The sequence below is a fragment of the Seriola lalandi genome, unplaced genomic scaffold (assembly GCF_002814215.2).
Source record: "Seriola lalandi dorsalis isolate HSWRI2012SDOR001 ecotype SW California unplaced genomic scaffold, Sedor1 jcf7180002054522, whole genome shotgun sequence".
In the NCBI taxonomy this organism is placed as follows: Eukaryota; Metazoa; Chordata; class Actinopteri; order Carangiformes; family Carangidae; genus Seriola; species Seriola lalandi.
The window spans coordinates 32,049-58,248 of record NW_019525075.1 but is presented as its reverse complement, the minus strand read 5'-3'; the positions used below and the strand labels follow the sequence as shown (position 1 = coordinate 58,248).

Here is a 26,200-nt window from a genome sequence, read left to right as displayed (position 1 = left end):
CCCCTGGATAAAGGGGAGGGCTGGGACAATGGTTAACCACAGAGTGAAGCATGCTGCTCGAGGCTGAGACCAGGCGGCACGACATCAGAGAGAGAGAAAAGGCCCCCCTGCCTCCCCAGCTGACAGAGCCTGCATATATATCCATGAGGCGGGCTTGGGTGACCAAATTACACCCTCAGCAGCATGGAAACACAGTCTGTGTCACCGCTGTGGTTTCACCATTCAGTCAGCAGTTCATCTGCCGGCAGTGTTGCTGCCGTGGCTCAGATATGTGTAAAATCCATCCTCAGTCCTTATTTTTTAAGGGTTTTAACCTGCAGTGACTCATGTTGCAACAAATGGATGTTACAACATGCAGTGACTTACATTTAGGAAGTTCATTTTTCTGTTACTGCTTTCAAGTGCATTTCCATGCCGACCTTTTGAAAACAAATAAAGACAAAACGCAAAACGCAAAAGTCCTTTTGAGTGGAGGAAAAGCTTGAATGAACTGGCCAAATAAATTCTTTCGTTAGAAACGGCACATAATGTGTTGAGTTCTGTGTTCCTATGGGAACTTATTACTTGAAATGAAGGAATCAAACATTTTCTAAAGAAACCTACAAAGCACTTTGATTTGTCATCATACAGGTTGATTTGCAGGAATTCCTTCAAGATTACAGGAAAAAAAATGGAAAACATACAGAGATGAAATCACAGCTGGATGTGCTTTAATCTTTAATTCTTGTCATTAAATTGACTCAGGAAGTGCACTGAGGGAAGTTTTTATGTGACAACAAAGCGTCTTGGTTTATTAGAAACAATTTGATTTCTAATCAAGGATGCTCATTAGATAGGAGGTTTCTTTCCTTTTGATAAGTGACACCACTGATGCTGTTTACTGAAGCTCCTTCCATCCAGTTGTGTTTCTGTTCTGCAGAATAGGCCTTTCTCTGTTCCTGAGTGGAGGCATCATTGCTGCTGATGACAGCACTACAAAGAGGAATCAGGTTTCTATCGTCGGTTCCCAGTCACATGAAGGATCTGTAGTTTGCCCGGCAGCATCAGGTTCCTCTTCAGGAGAAATGTTACTCTATGACTTGGCCTAGAATGGGAGCGCATTAGCTTCTCATTAAACCAGTCTGATCTCACTGTAGGTCCACAGTGTAGACACTTATGAGAGGTCGTACACAAAGGTCATCTGACTGGCTTGGCAGGGAGCCTCACTGGTGCTCTCGCTCTCAGCTTCATGTTGCTGGTAGGAAAACAGCAGTCCTACAAATGTTTTTGGGGTCTCCTTTCTATCAGAAACCTTGAAAAAAACAAATGTCCTCTGAAAGACCAAGCAGCAGGCAGGAAATGTGGCCGTCATTTTGAGGAACAACATTAACAATACTACTTGCAGTTCAATCCGGCTGTCATTTTAACCACGGATCATTTCTTTCGTGCAGTTTTACCACTGTAAGTTTTAAAGTGATCTTCCTGTTTTGAAATCTTGTGCATAGTCCCATAAACTGCTAACACAGAAACCTTCTGTCAGAGACTGATACCTGAGCTTACATGATAATGTGGTGCTTTGACATGTTGTCTCTGATCAGGGCATGTTGTTCATTTGCTGTGACAGCAGTGTAAACTGTTGACTCATGTCATTTTTGTTTGGTATTTTGATGGACAGAGATCCGTAACCAGCTGGTGGAGCAGTTCAAATGCTTGGAGCAGCAGTCTGAGTCTCGTATCCAGCTGCTGCAGGACCTGCAGGAGTTCTTCCGCCGCAAAGCAGAGATTGAACTGGAATATTCCCGCAGTTTAGAGAAGCTGGCCGAGAGGTTCTCCTCCAAGATCCGCAGCTCCAGAGAACATCAACAGTTCAAGTGAGTGCCCCTCCCTACAGATGTTGCATGTACAATGTGTGCGCATTTGAGAGGTTGTGTGTTATTGTTGCATTTTCATATTTGCTTTCCTTAATGACATTTACTTCAAATAAGAAGTTTTTTGTTTGTGTTTCTTAAAGTTCACTTTAAGTTTATTTTTGTAAAGTTACTTTCCCTCTATTCCTTTCAATGTGCCCCCTGATCACAGGGATCCGATCTCTACACACACTGTTTATAACCAGACTGTAAGACCCAGCCTTGCTGCTTATCACAGTGCCTCGTCTGATTACAGTGCAGATCTATCCAACAAAATATGCCGTCATGTTTAAGTACTGTAAGGGAATATCTATTATCACAGTCAACATCTTTATGATGTCTTCGAAAGTCAGCATGATGTTGAGAATGCAGTTCAATAATGGAGTTGAAGACTGTTGAGGGGTGGACTTAAGAAATTCAAGGCACTCTTGGTGCTGAAATGTAGCACTTAACTTTATAGAAGAAAGCTTTGAGTGAAGCTTTATGCTTCATTATGTTTTAAATTGCACTCATTATGTAGAAATGTGGCTATAGCACAAATTCTGCATCAGGCAGAAACATATGAATTGGGTTTGCATCAGTGTGGATGTTGAATTAAAAACCATGTCATTTATTCCAAGATAGTTGCTTAATAGCTAAAATAGAATCGCTACCCTACAGTGCAGTTGGTGCTATGTGTGTTTGCTTGAAGGTTAAATTAACTTAACAAGCAAAAGACACATCATTGTGTTATTGTGATGTTAACAAGGATGAACAGGGATTAGTCATCATAGATTTAAAGGTTTTATAGAGTGTTAATATTATGTACTGTTTGTTGGGTGGGGTCGGGTCACGGCAAGGCATGGCATGGCTCAGGTGATTGGCAGCTGGTCCATGGGTTGGCGGTTCAATCCCCAGGCTCCCCCGAAAGGAAATCCAGGTTGTGTTTGGAAGTCCGGTGTAGAACCTGTGCCAAACCAAATGTGTGGATGGTGCTCCACTGTGGTAACCCTTCACTGGAGCAGCTGAAAGACAATAACAAAGTATTGGCTGTAGGCCTGTGTTGTACAAAATTATGCAATATCAACATAGAATTACAGAACTACACATACGCACTTACAGAGTAAGACATTTTAAAATTATTTTTACAGACATAAAATATTTTACATGTACTGTTGTACTGAAATAAAGTGTCCACTGGCAAAAAGGGCAAACAGATATTGCAAGTGAAGGAAACAGAGAATATGGAAGGTCATATAATGTCAATGGATCAAAATCAGCTCACCTGTAGCCTTGACCCATTTAGATTTGTAGCCCTGGAATTACTGAAATGTATCCTGGTGAAGGAAAAGGGGCTCGTCTGCACAGAAACCACCACTAACGCATTGGTACATGACTCACGCAGGGCATGAAATTAAGCTCTGCCGCTCCCAAAATCAAACACCTCAGGCGAACAGGCAAGTTTAGTTCAGTCTGAAAACAGGAGCACTAACCCAGCTGTGATCTGGCAGCAGATCTCACGCATGAATCTACACCATCATATATGTACTCCAACCACAGCTCTGACTCTTCCTGCAAATGGAACCGGCAGGACTGCACTCCAAACATTTTCGGATCTTAAATCTTATTTTTAGGATGAAATGTGTAATATGAAGAGAGTCTGTCTGACTCTCAGATGCTCACTGATCTGCCGCAGCTGGGTGGGTCCCAGTTACTCTTGCAAACCTGGGTTAAAGGTTTGCGACATGACTGTCATCATTTGGCAACGTACCTCATGTTCCACAGTTAACTTGTGAACAAAAAAATACTGTCAACAAATCAACAGTACTTTTAGTTTAGTAAGATATTTTGGCATTCTTTACACTCTATAGGACAAGGTCATGTAGAAGTTTGTGTATACAGTATGTACGTGTACTGTATGTGTGAGAGTGAGTGTGTGTGTGACGTGGATGAGGATTTGACTGGATAATTGGGTCCAGCTGTATTATTGGAGGCCAGCTTCACACTGGCGTCTGGTCGTAGACAGAACTGTGCTGCTGCTGCTGCTGCGACACAGCGGCTTAACCTTTGGTTCGTAAAGTTGATCTAATCCACACAGTGAGGGACAGGTATCAGAAAAACAACTAAACCTCAGACACTTGTCCTAACAATATCACACTTTACTCTGCCAAGCCAATTGTCTCAGTGCACACGCATGCACAGTATAGTGAGACCTCATTGGACAACAATGAGGAATGCACTGACTTGCAACCCTTGTATTACCCCATGAATTCACTAAATGTGTAAAAATAATTGCAAGAATTCAACAATATTAGCTGAAGATTTTAACTGATAGAAGTAGCAGATCAAACAGGAAGTGTGGGTGGGAGGCACAAGCTTGACATGCAGACATGTTATTTCACACAATCATTTTGCATAAGAATGAAAACATAAGATTCATTAAATTCAAACTGACCAGTCTGTCATCAGAAGTGAATTTGGAGAAGCCACAAGAGGCTGATAACATGATTGCAACTTGTGCCTTACAGTCCTGGTCTGAGCAGGCAGGCAACCACAAATCCTGATAATCAGCTATGACACGCCCTTAACTGCGCCTTTCCTCCCACTTTAGTGTAGTTAAGTTCATGGCGAGCCACCAAAACACCATGTGGGCTTAGGCAAGAAAAACCACTTGTGTTTGTCCAATAAAACCATTTAATTGGCACAAAGCCCAACCATGCACTGTGCACCATCCAAAACACAGAAAACATGTTAGACCCTTGAGCCTGACAGAGCTCTATGTTGTTGTGTACACTATTAATTGCTTTTGATTTGGTCTTTGTTATCTTCTCTACTCGGTATTTCATCAGATGCAACAAAATCTGAACTATTTTTCGACATGCCTGTAGCTCGCTGTCTTTCATTGCAGTAAAGGTTGTGCTCTGTAAACTCAAGAGTACTTCAGAAGATGCCTAGTAACTTCCACCGAGTTGTACCTTTATGTCTTTGAGGGACATCAAAACAGAGCAGTAAAATTGAGTCGTCCTGACCAGGACGGACTTCCATATGTGCTGGATCACAGCCTACAGTCTGTTGGCTGAACCCTCCCAGTGCAGATTCATTAGCAAGCCGAATGCCATTGTGATTTACAGCTTCTGCAGCTATAGCTACAGCTACACCGCAGCAACCCGACCAAGGATCATTTTGCTCTTCCAATTTACCTCATTTGCCTCAGTGAAAAGAAACACTGAAGGGTTACTTAGCTGATCTATACTGCAGTTGCTATGCCAGATAGTGCACCACTTTTTTTCTTCTTACTGGTTCGCAGTCCCTAAGAGACAACAGCTAACTTGATTTTAATTATGGAGCAGATGTTTCACGGTGTATCATTAATGGGATTTATAATGTACCCCATCAAATTAGAGTGGATTGGTATCGTCTATCTGTTACACAGACATATACAGATGTAGCGTAGCACCATTAGAAAGGCAACTCATGCAATATTGATACAGAGAATAACCTGTCTGGGAGAGATAAGACGGGGCTTGCAGTAGTGTCCAAATTGGTGTGTGTGTGTGTGTGTGTGTGCGTGCGTGTGTGTGTGTTTGTAGTAATCTCTTGGTTTGGGAGGAGCTGGGAGAAAAGTGTTATTCTTTGCAGTGGGTGTTATTTCAGGTTTGAAGCTGCCTCTGCTCATGTCTATGTGATGTCTCTGTTCATTTTATGGTCAGCAGGGCACAGCTTTGAAAATGCTGAAATTGATCTTCCGGCCTGTTTCTTTCATAAATGCGATATTACACATTAAGTGTGATGCAGCCTGTGTCCAGAGCTGTGTTTGTATTTAAGCCGCCTCTATGAAAGACTAGGATGCAATACTTTAGTTATGATATAATTATGAGGAATAATCTGCAGTTATAGGATAGGACAAGATACTCTAATGGTGCTTTGTGGACTACAAAGCCCCATATAGTCTTACTGTGTTATTGAACTGCTCTCTGGTGGTCTGAGGGGCAAAAGGTTAAAAGGTTAAACTATAACTCTCTTGGCTTGGTGTGCTTGAACACAGCAGTCAATTCCCTGCTCTTGTCAGATTGACAGTTCCAGCTGATGGAAGGCAGCATGTTCAGCATCGGTAGATTAGCTGGTTTGCAGTTTGTTTTTTTCAGATCTTGTCAGACCCTCGTCTCGTCTTCACTGGTGCTCTGGCCCCTGCGTCTGTGCAGCTGTGCGTTATCAAATGTTGGCAGTCTGTCCTCTCACCAAAAAAAAAAAGAAAAAACTAAATGATGTGCAAATCTGCAACGTAGCATCTTGAAGCCCTGCTTGAAAACGGGGGCAGAGCAAATTTGAATGGCAAAGCTGGCGGCATGTGCCCACGTGCCCCTTGTCGTTTGGCTCCTTTTCCTTGGCTGTTTCATTGATAAGCAGCAGGCAGGCAGTGTGGAGGGGATTAAAGGCCTTCACAGAGCTGAGTCCTGGTTTGATAAATACACACTTCCTTCTGGAAATCCTAGCTCAGACACATCATAGGCTCCGTGTGATTAGATGGTGGCATCCAGTGCAGCCATGACTAAAGAACGGGCACTGTTCTATACAACGCTTACTTGTTCAGGGTATGCACATTATGGAGACAGCTTGCCATCAGTTTATCCTTGAATCAAAGGATTATCACAATATTCTCCAACCATACACTCTGTCATTGTTTCCCCCAGTCACTTCTTCTGTCTCTGTGTCTCGTCTCCTTTATGCTCCTCCGTGCATTCACAGAATATAGTATGTGCTTGTCTCTGTCTCACAGTGGCGATGAGGGAGAGCAGAGAACTGTAAAAACCAGTGAGACAGTCAGGCAGTGCTTTGTAGGATGAGACAGATGTAATGGGATGCCAGAAAGCCGCACTCTTCTCTCCTCCTCCTCTTCCTTCTCACTTCTCTAGAGACTCTCAGAGCTCATCGTTTGCCTTCTGCATGTTAATGATATCCTGTGTATAAATACAGAGGGCACTGAGCCATGCCAAACCAACCCTTTTGAAGCCCTCTATATTAATTGACCTGCAGGCTGTCAACTGATACTCAGCCTTTTTACGGGAAATCAGAGAGGAGAAGTGGGTACAGAGGAGAGATGGAGGAATGAGTTTTGCTGTGTCGGTCCTAGAGAAGGTGGTGTCTCAGTGCCATAAAACAAGGCGAGGAGCTACATTTAGTTTTGTGTTAAAATACTCCCAGAGATGCAGCTAGTATACAGGCCTAATTACCAACCTTCTGCTCATAATTCCTGTGAAATGAGGACAGCAGCAAGGAAAAAAGAAGCATTGTGTCTCTCTCTGACGCTTTAACGTTCACCATTAAGAATCGGAACGTGGCCATTCTCAGACCTTCTTATTTTCCTCAAATAATCATCCTTGCACATTTTATAATAAACTGTCAAAGTCAGTTGTTGATGTAAGAATAAGTAAGGATACCTTAACTTGGCTGTAGGAATGGTAGCGTTGGTCCAGACTTAAATATTTCTATTTCTAACTATTGAATTCATTTCCATAAGCTTTTGTACAGACATTCATGGTCCCTATAGATGAAGTCCTCCAGACTTTTTTCAGTGCCACAAGCAGGTCGAGGTTTTCCCTTATCTAGTGAAAGGTCTCCATATCTACTATTGATTAAATTTTGTGTAGCTAGATGATATATCCTAATGACTTCAGTGACTTTTCCCATAATACTGCCATGAGGTTGGCATTTCATTTTTTAACAAATATTGAATGCATTGTTATGAAATATGGTACATGCATTCATGTCCCCCTCTTCATTGATGTAAGAATGCTGGTGATTTCTTACTTTCAATATAGGAACATCATTGGATCAAAACTTTGTTTTATGACAATATACTTTTGGCATTCTCATCAACACCAGCTGTACTAAGTTTTGCAAATAATGTTAACATGCTAACACACTAAACTAAGATCAGCATTATACTATAACTGTTAAACATCAGCACGTTAGCATTTTCATTGTGAGCATATTAGCATACTCACAATGCATGCTCACAGTGGGAGCTCAGAGCATGCTAACAAGCTGAGAGCCTGTTTAGCTACAAGCACAACTGTGCCCAGTGGACGTGCGAGCATGGATATAGAGTCTTAGTTGTGTTTCTTGCTTTATGAACATGAATAGGTTTTATTTTGTTCCTGTAGATTAAATATCCGTAAGGAATAAATTCCAGAAGTGTAGGTTATATTGTAGTATAGTCAGTGTGGCATAGAAAGTAAATAACCTGGTACCCTAGTCAAGTGAAACACTTAATAACCTTAAAGGAAAAGTGACTTAAGCAGCACATTTATCAGCATATTAAGGACCACGGGTCCATAAGTACTTTAAACCATCAGAGGAGAGCTGAGGATTTACCTCTGGTGCACACATAACAGTGTTTGGGTGGGAAGCTGATGAGGATAAAAAAGGTAAGAAAATGAGAGCCTGGGTGTGCTTAGGGATGTGATGAAGCATCTCTGACCACTTTTAGGGATTAGCCAGAAAGTAGAGTTACTTGTTCCCTAAATCTCTCCACCACAAACAGCGATTATACACCAACGAGCTGCGTCCCCTTACAGGCAGATAGGTCAGTCAAGCAGAACTGGCACAAAATGAGGGATGGTGAGACATTAGAAATAGGCCATCCCAGAGGAGTGAAGGAGATTGAGGTCCACATTGGATCATCTATTGTTAGTAAAAACTAAATCTTACCCATCCTTTTCATAGTCTGTCAGATGGGTTCATCTCATTCCGATACAGCAAATTAATGTCCAATTTAATCATTTCAGTATTACTTCTTGACTGCATCCTTGAAATGTGGCGTAGATTGATGACTGGAGTTTCTCAGCTCTTTCAAATGACCATTACATTTCTGTAATCACCAATTAATTGACTTGCCTTTGAGAAAAAGTGCCTCTTAGGACACCATGCTCAGTCTAACACTGAAGATACAGGCCAAACAATAAATGGAAGTTTACTACACATGCCAACCCATCTCCACTGATGTTATGAGGATGATGTGCTGGTGCTGGGGTCCTGTCAGACTGGTGTAAGTGTATTTAGGGGCAGACTTAAGTAAAGGAATAATGGAGAAAGCACTCTGGAGTAGCTAGATATCAACTTCATTAGATGTGATTAGCATTATGAAGGCTCTCTGACAGAGGGCTCTTTGATGCTCATCCCTTCTTCTGCTCCACGGGAAACCCTATCCCCCACCCTGCTCTGGCTCTCTCCCTCCTTTACTCCCATTCCCCCTCTCTCTCTTTGTTTCTTCCTTGGGGTTGGTTGATTGATTAATGCTCAGATAGGATCCAGACAAGGGTATGGGTTTGAGAGGATTGTGTGTATGTGTGTGTGTGTGTGTGTCTGTCTGCTGCTCTTTCTATGTGCCTCAGTCTTTCTATTTGAAAGCCTGCGAGGCGGAGACAGTTTAAACTGATTATGCAGCAATCAGGGCCCATGACTCTGAGGATCATTATGGTCACCAGCATTATACATTTAACCAATTGATGCCTTACTAGAGTGTAGCATTGTTAGAGTGGTGTGGAGGGCAGAGAGGAAATGATGGAGTGAGAGCATGTTAAACATTCACTGAGGCAGAAACTGAGGAAAGAAAGAAGGAAACACTGGGGAATTTGATGCCGCCACAGTCGTCTTGTTGTAGCACATTATGTCGGTTGCTATGTTGTTTACTTTAAGAATAACATTTTTACTCAAACGGCGTTATAGCTGCCTGTTGAACACTGTGGGGCAGTCATTAGTCGTGTTTGGCCATGTTTTGAACTTGTTGCAATTCCTCCAATAACCATTCAGTATAATTTTAGCCATATTAGCGGCAATGCTGGTTTGTCAGTCCACCACTTTAAGTGAAATGACCATGACGGACATTCTTGGTGTCCAGAAGATGAATCTTGCTGACTTTTCCTTAGCACCGCCATGAGGTTGAATTTGTAGTTTTTAGTGAAATGTCTCAACAACTTAAGGTTGGATTCCCAAGAAATTTGGTACAGACATTCATGACCTCCCACAGGGAAATTGTAATCATTTAATGTTTTCATCAGCTCAGTGTTTACTTTCTCCATTACTTTGATTTATGACTAAATACATGCAAATGTAATGACATTCCCATCATCCTCAGCTGTACTTGGTGTTAACTGCCAAATAACAAAAACACACTAAACTAAGATTATAAACATGGTTAATATACTTGATAAACATCCGCATGCTAACATTGTCATTGTGAGCACGCAGATGTTAGCATTTAACTGTAAGCGTCACTGAGCCTGAACTATGGCCTCACAGAGCTGCTAGCGTGACTGCAGACTCTTCTTGTCTGGTTCAAACTCGGATATTCTAACAATCATGTCTTCCTCCTATATTTTGTTTTTCAGGAAAGACCAGCACCTGCTGTCCTCAGTAAACTGCTGGTACCTGGTGCTGAACCAGACGAGGCGTGAGAGCCGCGACCATGCCACCCTCAGCGACATCTACACCAACAATGTCATTGTCCGTTTGGCCCAGATCAGCGAGGATGTCATCCGCCTGTTCAAGAAGGTCAGTGAAACTGTCATCTCTCCCTCTCCCTACTTTCTTATCAGCAGCTCACAAAACGTCAAGGGAAGATACAAACACCAAAGGCATCGTATTTCTAAACTTAGAGTCTCATTGGTATGCACTGTAGTTGCTCTTCAGTTGAACTCAGTTGAAGTCTAGCCTTGCATGCAGACTGACTGAGGCGCTAAGAAATGTGGCACCATGAGCTCGGTCTCAGCACACTCTGAACTGGTAGACGGTGTATACGTTCTGTCTGACTTGCAGAGTAGTAGTTGTGGGGGAAAAATGGAGCTGAGACCCATCTGGCCCAAGGCTCCACAGCCCCTTCCAGTTTGAGCAACGTCTGGCTCATTGTCAGCACATAGCAGAGATGACTGAAGTCTTATCCAAACATCAGAATCCTGTTTTCACCTTACAGGCCTTCCTGTAGGTGAGCTCCACTCTGCTTACAAGGCTCCATTCAGATATTACTGTGTGTGTGTGTGTGTGTGTGTGTGTGTGTGTGTATGTGTCAGAGACTGTGCCAAAACTAAAAAGAGAGAAACACTCCACCGTTTTTTGAGTTAGGTGCCCTCAGGTAGTTTTTTTTCTATATTTTAAAGTGTGAGTGGATGGCACAGCTGCTGCTTGCTGGAAGACACATTGGAGGATAACAAATAATGTATCAAATATAATGTCATGGAGTTCTGGAGAGAATTAAGAATCTGAAACTGAAATGAATGGCAGAGCTTTGGATGACTGACTGTTGGACATGGCGAGGTGACCAAGGAAAAAAAGTACAGCTGTTGACAAAAGCTGTACTTTTTTAGATTGGGGATGTGTCATATTAGGGATAAAATGTATTTATTATGATGTTATGTTCAATTTGTGACAGTCCTAAACATGTAAAATTGCATATGGTACTCTATGTAGCCAAATATTCCCAAAATGTTTTCCATATTTTACAGCTATGGTGTTAATTTCATGCCTCTGTTGGAAAAAGGCTTTTTTTTTCAGAACAGCAACAAGATCCAAAATGATGTATAGCATATATAAGTGTGTGTAAATTATGTATAGAAGGCAGGTTTTCCCTGCTGTCTGCCTGATGCCCTGTGACTCTAAATATAAATTAATTGCAAAGAGAATACATTAATAAGCTGCAGTGGGTGCAAAATGTGTCTTTCTCAGAAGGAAGATTTCAAGAACGTATATTAGCAGGCGTTTCTATAAGGGATGAGACGACCTGCTACAGCTCTTACAGTGCGTTGCATCACGGTCGCTCACTCTCTGATTGAACCCTCCCTGCTCCCCCTGAGCCTCTGCAGTACATGCTGCAGTCTGTCTCACTTCAGAGCCACTGATGCATACAGATGCCATTCACCAGCTGCTGGAGCCCTCTGAGGATCTTCCCCATTTATCACATTCAGTCCAATGCTTGTTTGAGTAAGACTTAATGCCTGCACTCCAGATAGAAGCGAAAACAACAAATCCCCTCTGCATTGCTATGGTTATTTTGTTGTTTCCTTTTCTGGGTACATTTTCTAAATCTAGTTTAAGGAGGCAACTGTTGAGGTGAACATCTTTTGAGTGTTTCTTTCTTTAATGATTAGTTTTAGTTTCTGACTCACCAGCAGCAAGTTTTTTCAAGCACACTTATTACAGCCGAGCAGGGTGTGGACCAAAATATTAACTTTCATCTGTCTATGAAGCCCTCTGAACAGTGGGTGGGTGTGGTATGAGTCGGGGTGTGTGTGTGTGTGTGTTAGTGTGTGTGTATGTATGTGTGTGTGTGTGTGTGTGTGCATGAGTGAATTGCATGAGTAGTGTCTCTGTTCACTGTTACTCTTTGTCTATGAGTGCAGCGAGGTTTTCTTCTAGCGCAACAGAAAATGAAGCCTCTCATAATGATTCCTATGTGAAATGACCATTATGCGTCTTGCTGAGTCATTACGTTGCACCCTTTTGTGTGCACCAGGAGAAATTAGTCAGCCCTTGACACTGGTAAATGGTGTGTCTAAGAAAGAAAGTGAGGGCATGGGGGTTTAAATGTCATCATATTTGAAAGCACACCACTCACTGTGCACTTTCACATGCAGCATACGAGGCATCACCTATAGTTTTCACTGCACACCAGCAGTCCATCTTGCTCAACTGCAGCTGTTTCCCTCATGAAGTTGGCTTTAGTTTCCTTGACCTTTTCACTTTCAACAGTTTTTCCTCTCCATCCATCAGCTGTAAAGACCTTAAGATCTGACCGGCAAGTTGGATTTGTTATGATGTTTTAGTGGTTTCACTGTTATTCCCCACAGGTCAGCTTTGATGTTTCTTACTGTGGGCCATTTTCTCCTCCACGCCAAAACTGTAGTGCGTCTCACATTACGAAGTCTCACTCATCATAGCAGCCAGGCTTTGTGAAGGATTGTAGTTTGCAGCCACTAAAGTTTCTTGCAATTCTTGCACAGCATTTACAATCAATTATAACCAAAAGGTCAAAGGTTGGGCGGTGTCAGTCATGTGGTGGCCTGTTAACGGGGCTAAGTGTCTTGACCCACACGTGGAAAAGTTCAGGTCACAATGCCACAGTCTCAGATAGTGTTGCCTCCATTTTGGCTGATTTTATTTTTCACATTCAAAAAACATGGCAACATTGCTGAGTCTAATGTGAGTCAGTCAGTGCCCTGCTCTACCCCCGCTTCTTGCATGATTGCTTATGTAAAATCTGTCCCACCACTTCCTTCCGTCACCTAGAATACATCTCATTCAAACAGAAAATGCGCGGAATGTGAAAATATACTTTGCAACATAAAAGAGCTCATGAATATCAGTCAAATCAGCATCATATTCCTTCATGTCTCTCCACGTGAAAGGGTTAATCTACATACAATCTACCTACACTGAATATCCACTAAATCAAATGTACCAACATACTGTAAACTGTGATGTCATGTAAATGAAACTGTGAGCTTTATCAAGTCAGAGAAGGTGTTGTTTCTTTTTTTTCATTGTGGCCGACCATCACACTGAGACATGCTGGGGCCATTGGTGTATTTTCTCACCTCCAAGTTAAAATTAACGCTTGATGCCTCTCACCCATACAAGTAGATATTATTACATTCACTCTGTCAGTCCAGGTGTGCCCCGTGGTTTTGATCATAAGACACGATGACTAACAGTGTGACAGTGGAAAAGTCACGGTGCATGTGATTCTAAACAAAATGGATGAAACTTGGTGGCAGAACGACGTGATGGCTTAAACAGTCTTTTCATGATCAAGATGAGATATAAAAATGGAAATGGAACTTGTTTTTCTTCCTGATGCATTATTGATTTTTATTTACCTTCTGTAGAGCACAAGCATCAATAGACAGTGTTTTTCTTTGTCAGAGGATATCACGCCCCTGTCTTCACTGCTTGACGCACTTCACACATGCACACCCTCATAGACTCATTTCACACACGTGCACACACACACACGTAGGTAATGAGTGAAAAAAGAGATTTTGCAAAAGTCTAAATATGAAGCGCCAAGTAAAGCACTATAATCGTAAGGAATTCGTTGTGAAGTTTGCTTCATTGTGTAAATATGTATGGAAGCTCACCAACTTGATTTGCGAGCCTCGCTATTGTTCCCGCTAACAATTTGTTTTAAAAGCAGTGCCGTCCCATATTTTCATTCATTTCCTCATGAATGATGTTTCATGTTTGGCTGAAAGAAAGCGCTGCTGAGACGGAGGGAGGGGTGGTTGGGTGAGCAGGGGAGTCTGTGGCAGTGGGTGGAATGAAATTATTCTAACATAAAAACAAATATGACAAAAGGCCCAGTCAGGACATTGCCCCATAATCCACTCTATGTTTATGAAAGCCTGTTTATTGTGTTCTCTGCTGAAAATGTTGTTATATTGAAATTTTTCTATTAGAACAAGACTTGAAATCTATATTCCAGCAGCCCTGTGAGGCTATGACACTCTGTTGGATGGACAAAAAAAAAGGAGAAAGACCTAAAAGAGCAGGGTTTACCTTCTGGTGTGCATTATAGTGTCAGTCTTCCATTTTAGAGATATCTTTTCATAATCACTGACCTGTTGGTGGTGCTGGATGAAAAGTCAGGGGATCACCAAAGTAAAGTGGATTCATCCTCTGATGTCTTTAAATATCCGGACATCTATCTAAAAGTTGTCGAGATATTTATCTATGACTCACCAAAGTCGTAGTGGCAGCATAATCGACTGAGTTTGTTCCAGCAGGTCACTGTCGACGCCTCAAAAGATATTTGTTTTCTCACCCGCGGTCTTTCTGCTCGCTGTGTTACAGAGCAAGGACATCGGGATCCAGATGCACGAGGAGCTGGTGAAAGTGACGAATGAACTCTACACTGTAAGTAATGCTCTGTGTCTCCGACGCATCGATCTCTCACACCTTATCTCAGGGCCCATCCAAAGCTCTTTTTCCTCTCTTTCTTCCTGATTTTATTTCATACTCTTTCTATTTTGTTCACGTTCTTGTGACCGTTCAGGCTGTTTTTAATTTCCTTGAGTGGGAAGGAAACAATTCATTTCAAAGTGATTTCTTTTATTTTTTTGTGTATCTGCTTAGACAAATGGGGATTACAATGATGGTAATTGATGAGTTGGGAAGTTGTAAATGATGAAATGGAACATTACAGTTCTCTCTCCAACTTTCTGGACTCAAATCACTCCAACATCTGGCGACTCCTTCAGCTGTGCTCCTGTTCAGGGTTCACGTCACTGGTTGTCTCTGTGGAGGCCTGTGAAATACCTGCCTGTCATAACACATGACTGCATCATTCATTAGACTGTGTTTGCATAATTAGTGATAGAGAGGTAGGGAGCTCTTGATGAAGAATAATCAGCAGATTACATAATGTGCATCTTGTTTCCATAACAATAGACAACTCATTCATTTTAGCTCCAGCTCAACTGCTTTGTTTCTATTTGATGCCGCCACTTTGCTTTGTTGTGGATAGTCAGTTACTATAATGACCAGTTTCTCCACTGGTACAACGTTTGCTTTATCTTTGCTGGCGTGTTGAAGCATTTCATTTGTTGGTAGCCAATAACGTTCACTTATCTAAAAAGCAGATTTTTTTTCATAGTTTCCGAGCAGCCCATTTTTTTCATAGTGAGAAGCTCTTGGGCATCCTGCAGCTGCTTCCCATGTGTTTTCCTTTAAGAAAAAAAAAAAAAAAAAAGGTGGTGAATGGATATGTGGATGGATGTTTCCCAAAGCACTTATCATCAAGTGGGATGGTTTTAGCTCATAAAAAAATCCCACATAATTAATATTTCATTGTGTTTATCATTCCTAGTTGGATTAAACTGTCAACTGAGTTTTTACAGTCAAAGATCAGTACAACTTAATTAGAGGGCAGTATTAATGAGGGCAGCATGTCTCAACATTTCTCGTCTGTGATTTTAAATGGGGTGTCAGCCCATCATGTCCTGTTGGTTCAACACTGTCAGATAACAGAACCAACACGCTGTCGCATGTAACGATAAATGTTTCTAACTGACATCACTGTAGCAGCAGTTTTTTTTTTTTCACTTTTGCCCCCAGTATCTACAACCATTTACCGTCGAATTGTATTTGTTGAACAGTAATTGGTAATAACTGAATTCTTGATAATGGGATTTCCTGCACAAAACCCTGCAGATCGATGAACGTATGTCGGGGATCAGGACACACTGCACTAGTGCTGCACTGTTACTCAGAGAGGAGTTCTTACTGAGGGAGGCTTATAGACCAAAAAACTGGACAAGCTCCAGGCAACTTCAGCAATCTTCTGTCCCCTGAGGTGAAACAGAAGAGATGGCAAAGCTGCCTTATATGAGTTATTCATATGTGCAATGTGATGAGAGTCAAACTACCAAAGGGCAGTATTGGCAACTCTCCCTGATCCTGCCATCTGTACATTTGGATGCTGAAACAGGCGGCGTTATGGGGAGCATGTGTTCATCAAAAGTGCACAAACAGTATGTTTATTACGCGTATATATATCTAAAAGGACTTTGTTATTGTTCAGATACCTTGGTAGACTAACCAAGGCTGCTGCTCTATACACTTGGCAGTTCTTATGATAAATAAAAATGCAGTTATTCTCCCTTGTCAGAGGATTATGCCTGCCAGTCATTTCCAGTTTGGTTTCCAGTGTCAGAGTGTATCTAAGGTTCACCCTGGCATCCAGAATCACTTGGGAACAAATCATTACTCTCATACTTTTTTGCTATATATTTGTTTCAGCCACCCTCCCCTCTCTGGCTCAGGACAATGCTGCATAATAAAAGTCAGATGGTCCCTCCTCTCAGGCCCTGCTTGGCCTCAGCTGCTGTCTGGCTGAAGATTAAAAAGCCAAATGTGGACGTATAGCCTACATCTCCCCATATACTGTGTGAGAAAGGTTGTGGGAGTTGTGAGAAATTCACAGCTAAGGTGAAAAATGTGTTGCTGCAATAACACAAATTATCCTTAGTTAATTAACACAGACATTTTTGCTTCTCGTTATTTTCTCTCTCTAATTACCCATTGCATTGTGACTGTACTTGAAAGGCGTTCCCTGTTTTTGTCTGTTTTTCCACGATTTCTTCCCCCTTTTTTTTTTCTATTGACTTTTGTGTTTATGAACCTCAGTGCAGGCTCTAAGGTTGACAGATATTTATATTGATTGTTCTCATTAAGCTGCCGTGGTGAAGCTCCGTGGAACCAGCTGTAATTAACCACCGTGCAAATGAAGTTGACTTGGGATGGGATATTCCCAGTTACCACCATAAGATTTGTACAGTTTGACAATGCACAGACAGGCAAAGTGGCCTGAAATGCTCCACAAGTAATCTGAATTCACGTCATGATGGCCCTCGGGCAGCAGTAAGTCTGAGTGTTGGAGGAAAAAAAAGTATTGTTTTTCATTACTTCTCCCTTGTTAGTATTTGATTGTACAGAAATAGCTAAATCAATAGCGTGGCCACATGGTGATTGCCTTGTGGTATTTTCTAACAGTTTTCACTGGCTGCCAACAAAACAATTTTTCCTGAAAGAAAACTGTGAAATCCCATTTGGATCCCTGGCTGCTCAGTGAGACATAAGGGAGAGACGTACGACTGTGAGCTGAAGCTATTATTCAAATATTGTTCAAAGTATGACTGCAGCAGCAGCAGCAGCAGCAGCAGAGGTATTAATGAGAGTGAAGATCTTGTTGTCTGTGGCTTTTGTCAGAAGCACTGAGTCTGAAATGAGAAATGGGAGTGAAGGCCTGAACGTCAGTCAGTCACTTCCTAACGTTGCTTGGGGCAACATGGCTCTGTGAAATTCAAGTTTTCTTTGCTTCAATCTGTGTTCATTTCCTGCTACATCGACTTAATTTCCCCACTGGGATCAATAAAGCTTTAGCTTATCTTATCTCTCTGATCGGCCACCTTGAGTCTGCTGTCTGCGCTTCAGTGTCATACACGGTTATTCTTTTGTTAACGGCTACGACACTGACTCTGAAACTCCTGTAACAGGCGAGGGTGATGGAGTAGCTTTCATTCATTTATTCATTCGTTTATGAAGTCACTGATTCATGGCGACAACATGCAAGTCATGAAAAAGAAAGAGTCTTCTGCACATCTGGACATTTAAGAAGAGTCTCAGCATTAATTATTCATGCACAAGCAGGATCAATAGTTATAGTAAGGATCTTGTTATGATTTTTTGGTATCTTATTACCTTGAGTAAGAATGTTTCTTCCTCATGTTTTTGACCTTGTGCCATTCACCATATAGGTCGCTCTGTGATTTTCATAAGCCCCCTAATAGCAGATTTTTTTTTACATGTGGTCAGAGGGGGGAATATTTTGAGGTGAAAGAGAAGAGGGATGATATGAAACAAAGTTCAGCACCACACTAGCCTTGAGAAGTTTTTAGATTTATAATGAATAGAAGTATCTACCTTGCATTCATTATGAAAACCTCCAGCCATTCTCTCCCTCCTGGGTTTCTTTCACCAGCTTAGAGACTGTGCTCAGGCGTCAAATAGCCCTAGGCTGTCGTCAGAGGACACGACTATGCACACACCTCCTGTAGACACAGCTGAAGCTCAGTCTTCCTGCAAATTACTTTGTGTCTTTAGCTGCAGGTCCTGCAGTCAGATGGTTCAAAGTTGGCTAGAAATCTAGCACGTATTCAGAGGAATTTGAAAGAAACAGTTTGAGTGCCTGGGGAGGAACAGGGAGTTAGCCTAGTTTCTCTCTTCGTGGAGTAGCTACATCGATGTAGGCTCTGTCACTCTGAGAATAGAGCCGTGTCTTTTATTCTATTTATTTATTTATTTTGCTTCTCAGGTGTTTGCCTTAGAGCTCTTTGTCACTCTGTTGTTCTTGTTGTTCCTGCACTGCCTGGAGAGCAGAGGTATTTTTTCCAGCACAGACAGGGGAATAAATAGAGGCTGTTCAAGTGGCAGCACTTGTAAATATTACTATCACAGGGTTTGAGGTCAGTGGAAGATTATAGTTGCGAGTAACCCAGCAGCAAACATGTGATTTTGATGAGTGGCACTCATAGAGATAAAAGGAACCCAACTGCTCAAGCGCAGCACCGGGTGAGCATTACTGACTTGATCACAGGAAACAAATAAATGCCTGTTTGTCTTGATTGTCTAACATCCTGAGGTGTTCGTAGAAAGTTCTGAATGCTCGAGACGTTTGAAGACGCACCTCACATCTGGACGTTCCTTTACGAGGCCTGAGAATGAGCCTCTAAGAGGAGAGACTCTCTCAATGAGCATCTGGGACGAGTTAAGAAAGATGCAGGATGCTTCTGTCTTGTCTAATGAGGGTTTTCTGTCACTACAGTCTTGTCATCACCGTGTTGGAGTAGGGTGGAGAGGTGTCTGTGTCAAAATGTGAGTGTCTAAGAGGAGATCAAAGTGAAGAGGAAACTGCAGAGAGCACAGAAAACAATGCTGTCACTCTGCTGCACGAAAGAGCTGACAATGAACAGGCCCTGGGGTGATGAAGAGCTACAGTAGAAATTACGTATAGGCCAGGAAAGCCACAGTGAGCGGGGAGTGAAGTGGGTGAGCTGAAGAAGTGACGGCCAAGACTAAACCCTGGGCCCCTGGATCCACTTAAAATATTCCACATGTAGTGACATCTGTGTTACGGCCGTATTGACGGCCCAAATTGATCCACCAAGCCACCATGAAAAGGCTCAAACCAAACCAGATTTTCGGAAGAGGAGCGCGAGGCCTGTTTTCACCTTATTTTCGGTCACATCTCAGAGATAACAGTAATGTTAAAGCAAGTCAGTACACAGGTATGGGTTGTTTTGTGAATCGACACATGAGGACAAAAGCACATGTGTTTTTGTGGAATGTTTTTTGGAGTTTGGCCAAAAAAGACACGTGTTCAACCCTCTATATAATAAACAACACTTGAGTAGTAAAAACAATATCCACATCTCAAGTCGATCCAAATTTAAAAACAGACTCAGAGCTGGTGTCCACCTCAGAGGGTGAGTCAGAGCTTGTTTACGTGTCCTTTTTACGATTCCCAGCAGTGGCCACCTCCACATATTAATGGCTAGCTGCCCCCTGGTAAAATACTAATGATGCCTTTCTACTACAGGTTTCAGACAAATCCTGTGCAGCACAGTCTATTCACCATGTATTATTTTCTATAGGCCTGCAACTAACAGTTATTTTCATTATCGATTAATCTGCTCTTTATTTGCTTGATTAATCAATTCAAGTGTATAAAATCTTTTAGAAAATAACTATGTCTAGATTAGTTTGTTGTGTTTCACCAACAGATATTCAGCCTACTGTTATATGAAATACAGAAAAGGAGGAGCCAGTTCTCACATTTGAGAAGCTGAAAACTGAGAATATTTGTCATTTTTGCTTGAAAAATAACTGAAACGATTAATTGACACGGCTAGCCGATTAATTTTCTGTCAGTTATTATTCAACTAATTGTTGCAGCTCTTAAAAAAAAAAAAAAAACCCTCCATCCATTTCGATGTTACTCACTGAGCAACCGTTGCACCTGTATTTGCTTCTCTCAGCCTGTGGGCTCCGGTATGTACTGTAGATAAAATCATAGTATCCTGTTCCTTCAGCATGTGATAGCCTATATGGTAAAATGTGATGACAGTAAGCCCAGTTAATTGTCAGTCTATCAAATATCTGTCCCTCTTCCCATGCAGGTGATGAAAACATACCACATGTACCACACTGAGAGCATCAGCGCAGAGAGCAAGCTGAAGGATGCAGAGAAACAGGAGGAGAAACAGTTCAGCAAGTCAGGAGATCTCAACGTGAACCTGCTGCGCCACGAGGACCGCCAGCCAAGACGCAGCTCCGTCAGGAAAATTGAGAAGATGAAAGAGAAGGTGAGTATGTCTAAGATAAGACAAGTGTTGCGTTCGCATACACGTGTAGTTCTGTTTGGCTTGATAAAAGTCCTGAGTCATCAGTTCAGCGCTGAGGCTAGATAAGGCCTTTTAATCAGCTTTTCCTCAAAGCTGAACGATGAGGTTAAAAGAGTCTAGATTTATAAGAGAATCAGCTCTGTTTGTTGTCAGAAAACTCTCAGGAACATACTGTTAGGTCTGCACTCCTGGCCAGTAATCCAACTCTCCAACTTTCCATCTTAAGTGCAGATTTCTAGTTTGCTTAAGTCCCTGGTGTTCTCTGGAGAACATTGTACTTTAGACCCACCTATGCATTTGTTATTCTGGATCTCCTTCCTTGAATTTCCTCATGCAAATGAAACCACCATTATCTCTCAGGTGCAGGAAATCAAAAGGCTGTCAGGGCGACAGCGTTTCTCCCTCTTCAAGCTGGTATCCTCAGAGATGTTGCTTGGCTTGGGAACCGAACACTATTTATAGCACAACGTGGCAATGAATATTCTTCTTTCTCCCTGTGTCTTCTTCTAAGCTCTTTGTCTCATTACTCCGCCTGCAAACAGGTTGGAAGAGGAAAAGGAAGAAAAAAAAGTTAATCTCTTTTCCTCTAACCCACCACTGAAATTTGCATCATAATGGCTTTGTGAAATTGGAAATAAAATGCCCATGACTACTGAAATGTACAAATAAACAATTTAAATAATGGGCAAAAGTCTCTGCTTTAGAATTGTGATGTTGTAGTTGTTTTTCAAACAGCAATAATGTTGTTCTGAGACATGTCTGAATCATTGTGTTGCTAGAGTAGTTTTCTCAATACTGTTTAGCACCACTGAAATACTCTTACTTCCTTTACTTATTTGTATATATTCATTCTGCAAATACACCCACGTAGGTTTCCAACCATGTTAGTTAAACTTGTATGACACAAAGACATTAAGAGTAGAAATATGCAGTCTGTGAAAATATTTTGTAAATTGACATTTTGGGAAATATACTTATAAAAAGTACAAAATTTAAAACCACACAACACACAGAAATCTCAGCATCCACATTCTGCAGCATCTGGTACTGAAGTGTTGAGAGACTGAATAATGACTAAACACAAGCACGGCTGTGGCACCTTTCACGTTACTATCTAGAGGAAGCTTCTCTAGAGCCTGTTTCTCCAAACTTTCTCTGCCATCTCTTCCTGTCTGATGGTCCCAAAGCTGCGGCTGCCTGAGCACACGCTCAAACCCTCCCTACTGCTTGATTTTCCTGCACTAATGTTTTTCTTTTTGTTTTTTTTCCTTCATCTTCTCTGTCTCTTCTCTCCTCCCCAGAGGCAAGCCAAGTACTCAGAGAATAAGCTGAAATGCACAAAAGCCCGGAATGACTATTTGTTGAACCTGGCAGCAACAAATGCAGTTGTGGCAAAATATTACATCCATGACGTCTCTGATATGATTGATGTAAGTATGCGCTAGGCACATGTGTTTGTTTACATCTCTCAGCTGGGATTTCTCATGTTGATTTAACTCTGCAGCACTGTCACTTTCCTCACCATCTGTTCCTGTGTCTCATTCACTCTCAGCCTGTTAGCTGTTTGTTTCCAAGCTGCTCTGTTGGCCCCAATAAATGTATTTACCATTGTTTTGTTTTTTTTTTATCATTATTAATTTCTGCTTAACAAACTGAACACTGATACGCTGGTGAGTCGTGACATGAAAATGAGTTTAGTTCCATGCAGCTACAGAAGGATATTTTTGACTGGATATTTCATTCATTTGTTTTTGTTGATGCTGCTTTGGGGAGTTTTGCTGTGACAAACACAGCATGTCCTTGTGATTTTCTGCTTCTAACTGTCTCCAAGGGAAAAACATTACCCAAGACACACACACACACACACACACACACACACACACACATTTTCTCTATTGTCTGTCCCTCTGTGGTTTCTCTTTTCATGGATCAGAGTAGAGGAAGCAGCCTTTCTAAAAGTGACTCAAAAAGCAGTAGGTGTTTTATTTTAAGTTAACACTACAATAGTCCCTATATTGTATGTCCTGAATTGCGAGAAAATCTGACAACAAAAAACCTACGTACAGCACTTGAATATGAACTAAGTGTTATGCAAATTATGAAGCAGCCGCACTGCTGGAAAGTCTGATTAGTAGTGTTTAAAAGGATGACTGTGTCTAGCAAACCACTAATGGTTGGAAGTCGGTCAAAGTCGGCTGGTGAGCAGACGCAGTGTTTACTGAGGCTTGAATGTGCTTGGCACTGAGCTCTCAGCCCTGGGTGACCTGCTCCCAGTCACCCTGCAGACAAACAGATGAAGATTAAGATGAAGAAACCTCTGTTGACCATTTTACATAATATCATTGGAAATGCTCTGGATCTGTTCCTTTTACTGCAGAGACTCGCGCAAACAGCTCCCTCTTCAGGGAGGTGATACTTTTTGTGTTGTCTGCTTTCTTCATTCATTGTCATTGTACATGTCATTGCCCAAAGCTTTGAACTAGTTCATTTTTTCCAGTGTCCCCCAGTTTTTTCTAGTCTTCACTGAAGGTTTCAGGAATCAGTAATACTGTTTTCTAAAGGTGAATCAAAATTAATCATTTGAGTTATTCTTCAATCAGTTGCTAACCTTTTATTTTTGTTTTCATTTTCCCCAATGTGAGGATTTTCTGCTTTTTTTTCTGTTTAATATCATTGTAATAATGGATATTTGTTTGTTTTGAGCTGTTGGTCAATCAAAACAAGACATTTGAAGACGTGATTTTGGACTCTGAAATAATCGAGCATTACTAATTTATGACGAAAACCATCCTCAGTTGCAGCTCTAATCTGCTGTAGCCTGTGCAACATAGTCTACGTAGTTGTGCTACCGAAAATGTACTTGATTGGTGATTTTTGCTCTGTAAAGCCACGGAGGCCTATATTACATTGGAGGACTTACATGACTTATCGCGTTGAATGTTGGTTTTGTGGTCAAGGAAACTTTCATCTTATGATCTGATGTGAACCTGTCAGCTCCGCAGTTTTCCTGTTCTTGTTTCTTCCCCCTGCTCTCTGTGATTATGGCCCTGGTTGTCAAATATTTTGCTTGAGGCCTCACCACATTAGCCACAGTGATAGATGCAGATTTTCAGGTCAGGCATGATAAGATCTGATTTCAGTCAGATTTCTACAATATAATGATCATTACTTGGGATTTTAAACACTTACACATCGTATAGTATGGTAGATTACTTTAGACAGATTGTGGCTAAACCTGTCTCAGGCTATATGCAGTGTGAAGGTGATATGTTGGTAGTAGCTGGACATCCTCAGACCCTGATTCATAGCTATCCCTGCCTCTTTGCTGGGCCGCTTTCATGGATCCGCTGAAAGGTCCATGTCATCCCAAATCCTGCTGAGCCACAGGGAATAGGATTGTGAGCATGACTCGTTTGACTGTCAGAGTCACAACCCACCACACATCAAACCAGACGGTCGTGCAGCGAGAAGTCAGCTTTGTCAGTCGGCATCACTGACTTTTAAACTGTTTGGAGGGAGATTTATAACATGCTGAGTTTACCTTACAACCCTACAACTCTACAATTACACTGCCTGGAAATGATGAATGCTGTGAAGAGTGACGCTGGTCAGTGCTGTCAGTATGATTAAAATATTTAAGCTTGAAACAGGAAAATAAGATTAATTTGTTGAAACCTAAATTACTGTAGTTCAATGGAAAAATAACATTTTTGCAGCAGAAAGCAATAAAGTAGAATATAACAAGAATTTAAAAAAATGTGATTATGCATGCTTTACATTCGTTGTGGTCAGCTAACATTAAGTGCATGTGAACGAAACAAAATGCAGCTAGTGTAAAAATGAACATTTAAAAAAATAAATTGATTCCATATATAATAAATGCCAAATATTTGCATATTTTAGTGTTAATATAGTACGTGTACACCTGCTGCTTGCATAGCTCCAATGAAATGGATGAGAATACTAAAAGCAAAGCAAATGGTGCATCTGATCTTCCCTCCCCCGATGCTCTGCTCCTACAGGCTGCTGCTGCAGATATGAATATGATATGTGATCTCACTCGGTTTGTTTGTTTAAAAAAAAAAAGCTAATTTAGTCCCTTTAGTCTCCAGTCTGCTGAGCCACTTTGACTGAGTAGTGCAATCAGGGTTGCGCACCAAAGTAGAGATACTACTTCCTCAGTGCTTAAAGAGCGCTAAAGAGCGTTTACTTAGTGATTCACAGAGCTGTCAGTTGCCTCAAGCCTCCCTCTAAACCTCCTCACCACCGTCCTCTGCTTAATTAGGTTACTTCATACAGCTCGGTGTGATAAGGCTCTGTAATTATCCCTGGTGTCCTACTGTGCCAGCTCCTGTAATTCTGTGAACTTTACTTCTATTTTTGAAAGGTAACCTGTATGCCTGGATGTAATTTGGGATTTAGTCCATGAACTAGGTCTGATCATGACAGAAGGTCCTCTAACTAACAGACTTCACAACACAGATTTGCCCTTTCACATGCTTCCTCATTCTCTGATGAGTTTATGTAAATTATGTTAAAAGAACGACTTAACACCAACTAAAAATCTTGTTTTATTGGTTGCCAGTGGCTTAACTTCCCATCTTGCTGCAGTGATGTAAAAGTGTACTTTAGGGTGTGGTCAGTACACTGTGACATCACAATTCCGACCACACCGAACCATACCTGGCAGAAACAGACCTGAGAGGGCAGAGAAACACTGTTTTTCTGTCTGGTGTTAAGTTACTTAAGTTTAAAATCAATGCAGACAGTATTTTCCCTGATTTCTATTTGCTGTTCCATTTCCACATTTACAAAGTGGTCCTTTTTTTTTTTCTTGTTACTTAAAATATTTTATCTCTATAGTGCTGTGACCTCGGCTACCATGCCAGCTTGGCACGCACCTTCAGGACCTACTTATCCGCCGAGTACAACTTGGAGACGTCCCGCCACGAGGGACTGGATATCATAGAGAATGCAGTGGACAACCTGGACTCTCGCAGTGACAAGCACAAGATCATGGATATGCATAACCAGGTGTTCTGCCCTCCGATGCGCTTTGAATATCTGCCACACATGGGAGATGAGGTGAGATGCTCCAAATGCCACAGCTCTCATTAAAGATTTGTTTCTGTTACCACATACTGAGAATATTTTTTTGTGTTTGTTATAAAGATGGATCTATTTTGTGTCCATGTGTCCTCCTCCTCCTCCTCAGGTGTGCCAGGTGAGCGCTCAGCAGCCTGTCCAGACTGAACTCCTGATGCGCTACCACCAGCTGCAGTCTCGCTTAGCCACGCTAAAGATTGAGAACGAGGAGGTGAGGATTCATGATGGTTTTGTCTGTCCAGCACCACCACACCCCCCCCCAAAAAAAAAGCCCTG

The 26,200-nt window shown here is 41.7% G+C and overlaps 1 protein-coding gene across 2 annotated transcripts in view; it reads left to right on the top strand.

Annotated features, from left to right (window-relative positions):
* The window catches only part of LOC111660764 (SLIT-ROBO Rho GTPase-activating protein 3), a 56,223-nt gene that overhangs the window by 13,156 nt on the left and 16,867 nt on the right, over nt 1–26,200 (top strand). For both annotated transcript variants that reach the window (XM_023414155.1, XM_023414154.1), the window contains exons 2-8: nt 1,655–1,850; nt 10,256–10,418; nt 14,709–14,771; nt 20,594–20,779; nt 22,120–22,248; nt 25,682–25,903; nt 26,034–26,135. In XM_023414155.1, coding sequence (XP_023269923.1) covers nt 1,655–1,850; nt 10,256–10,418; nt 14,709–14,771; nt 20,594–20,779; nt 22,120–22,248; nt 25,682–25,903; nt 26,034–26,135 — 1,061 coding nt within the window. The remainder of the gene's footprint in view (nt 1–1,654; nt 1,851–10,255; nt 10,419–14,708; nt 14,772–20,593; nt 20,780–22,119; nt 22,249–25,681; nt 25,904–26,033; nt 26,136–26,200) is intronic.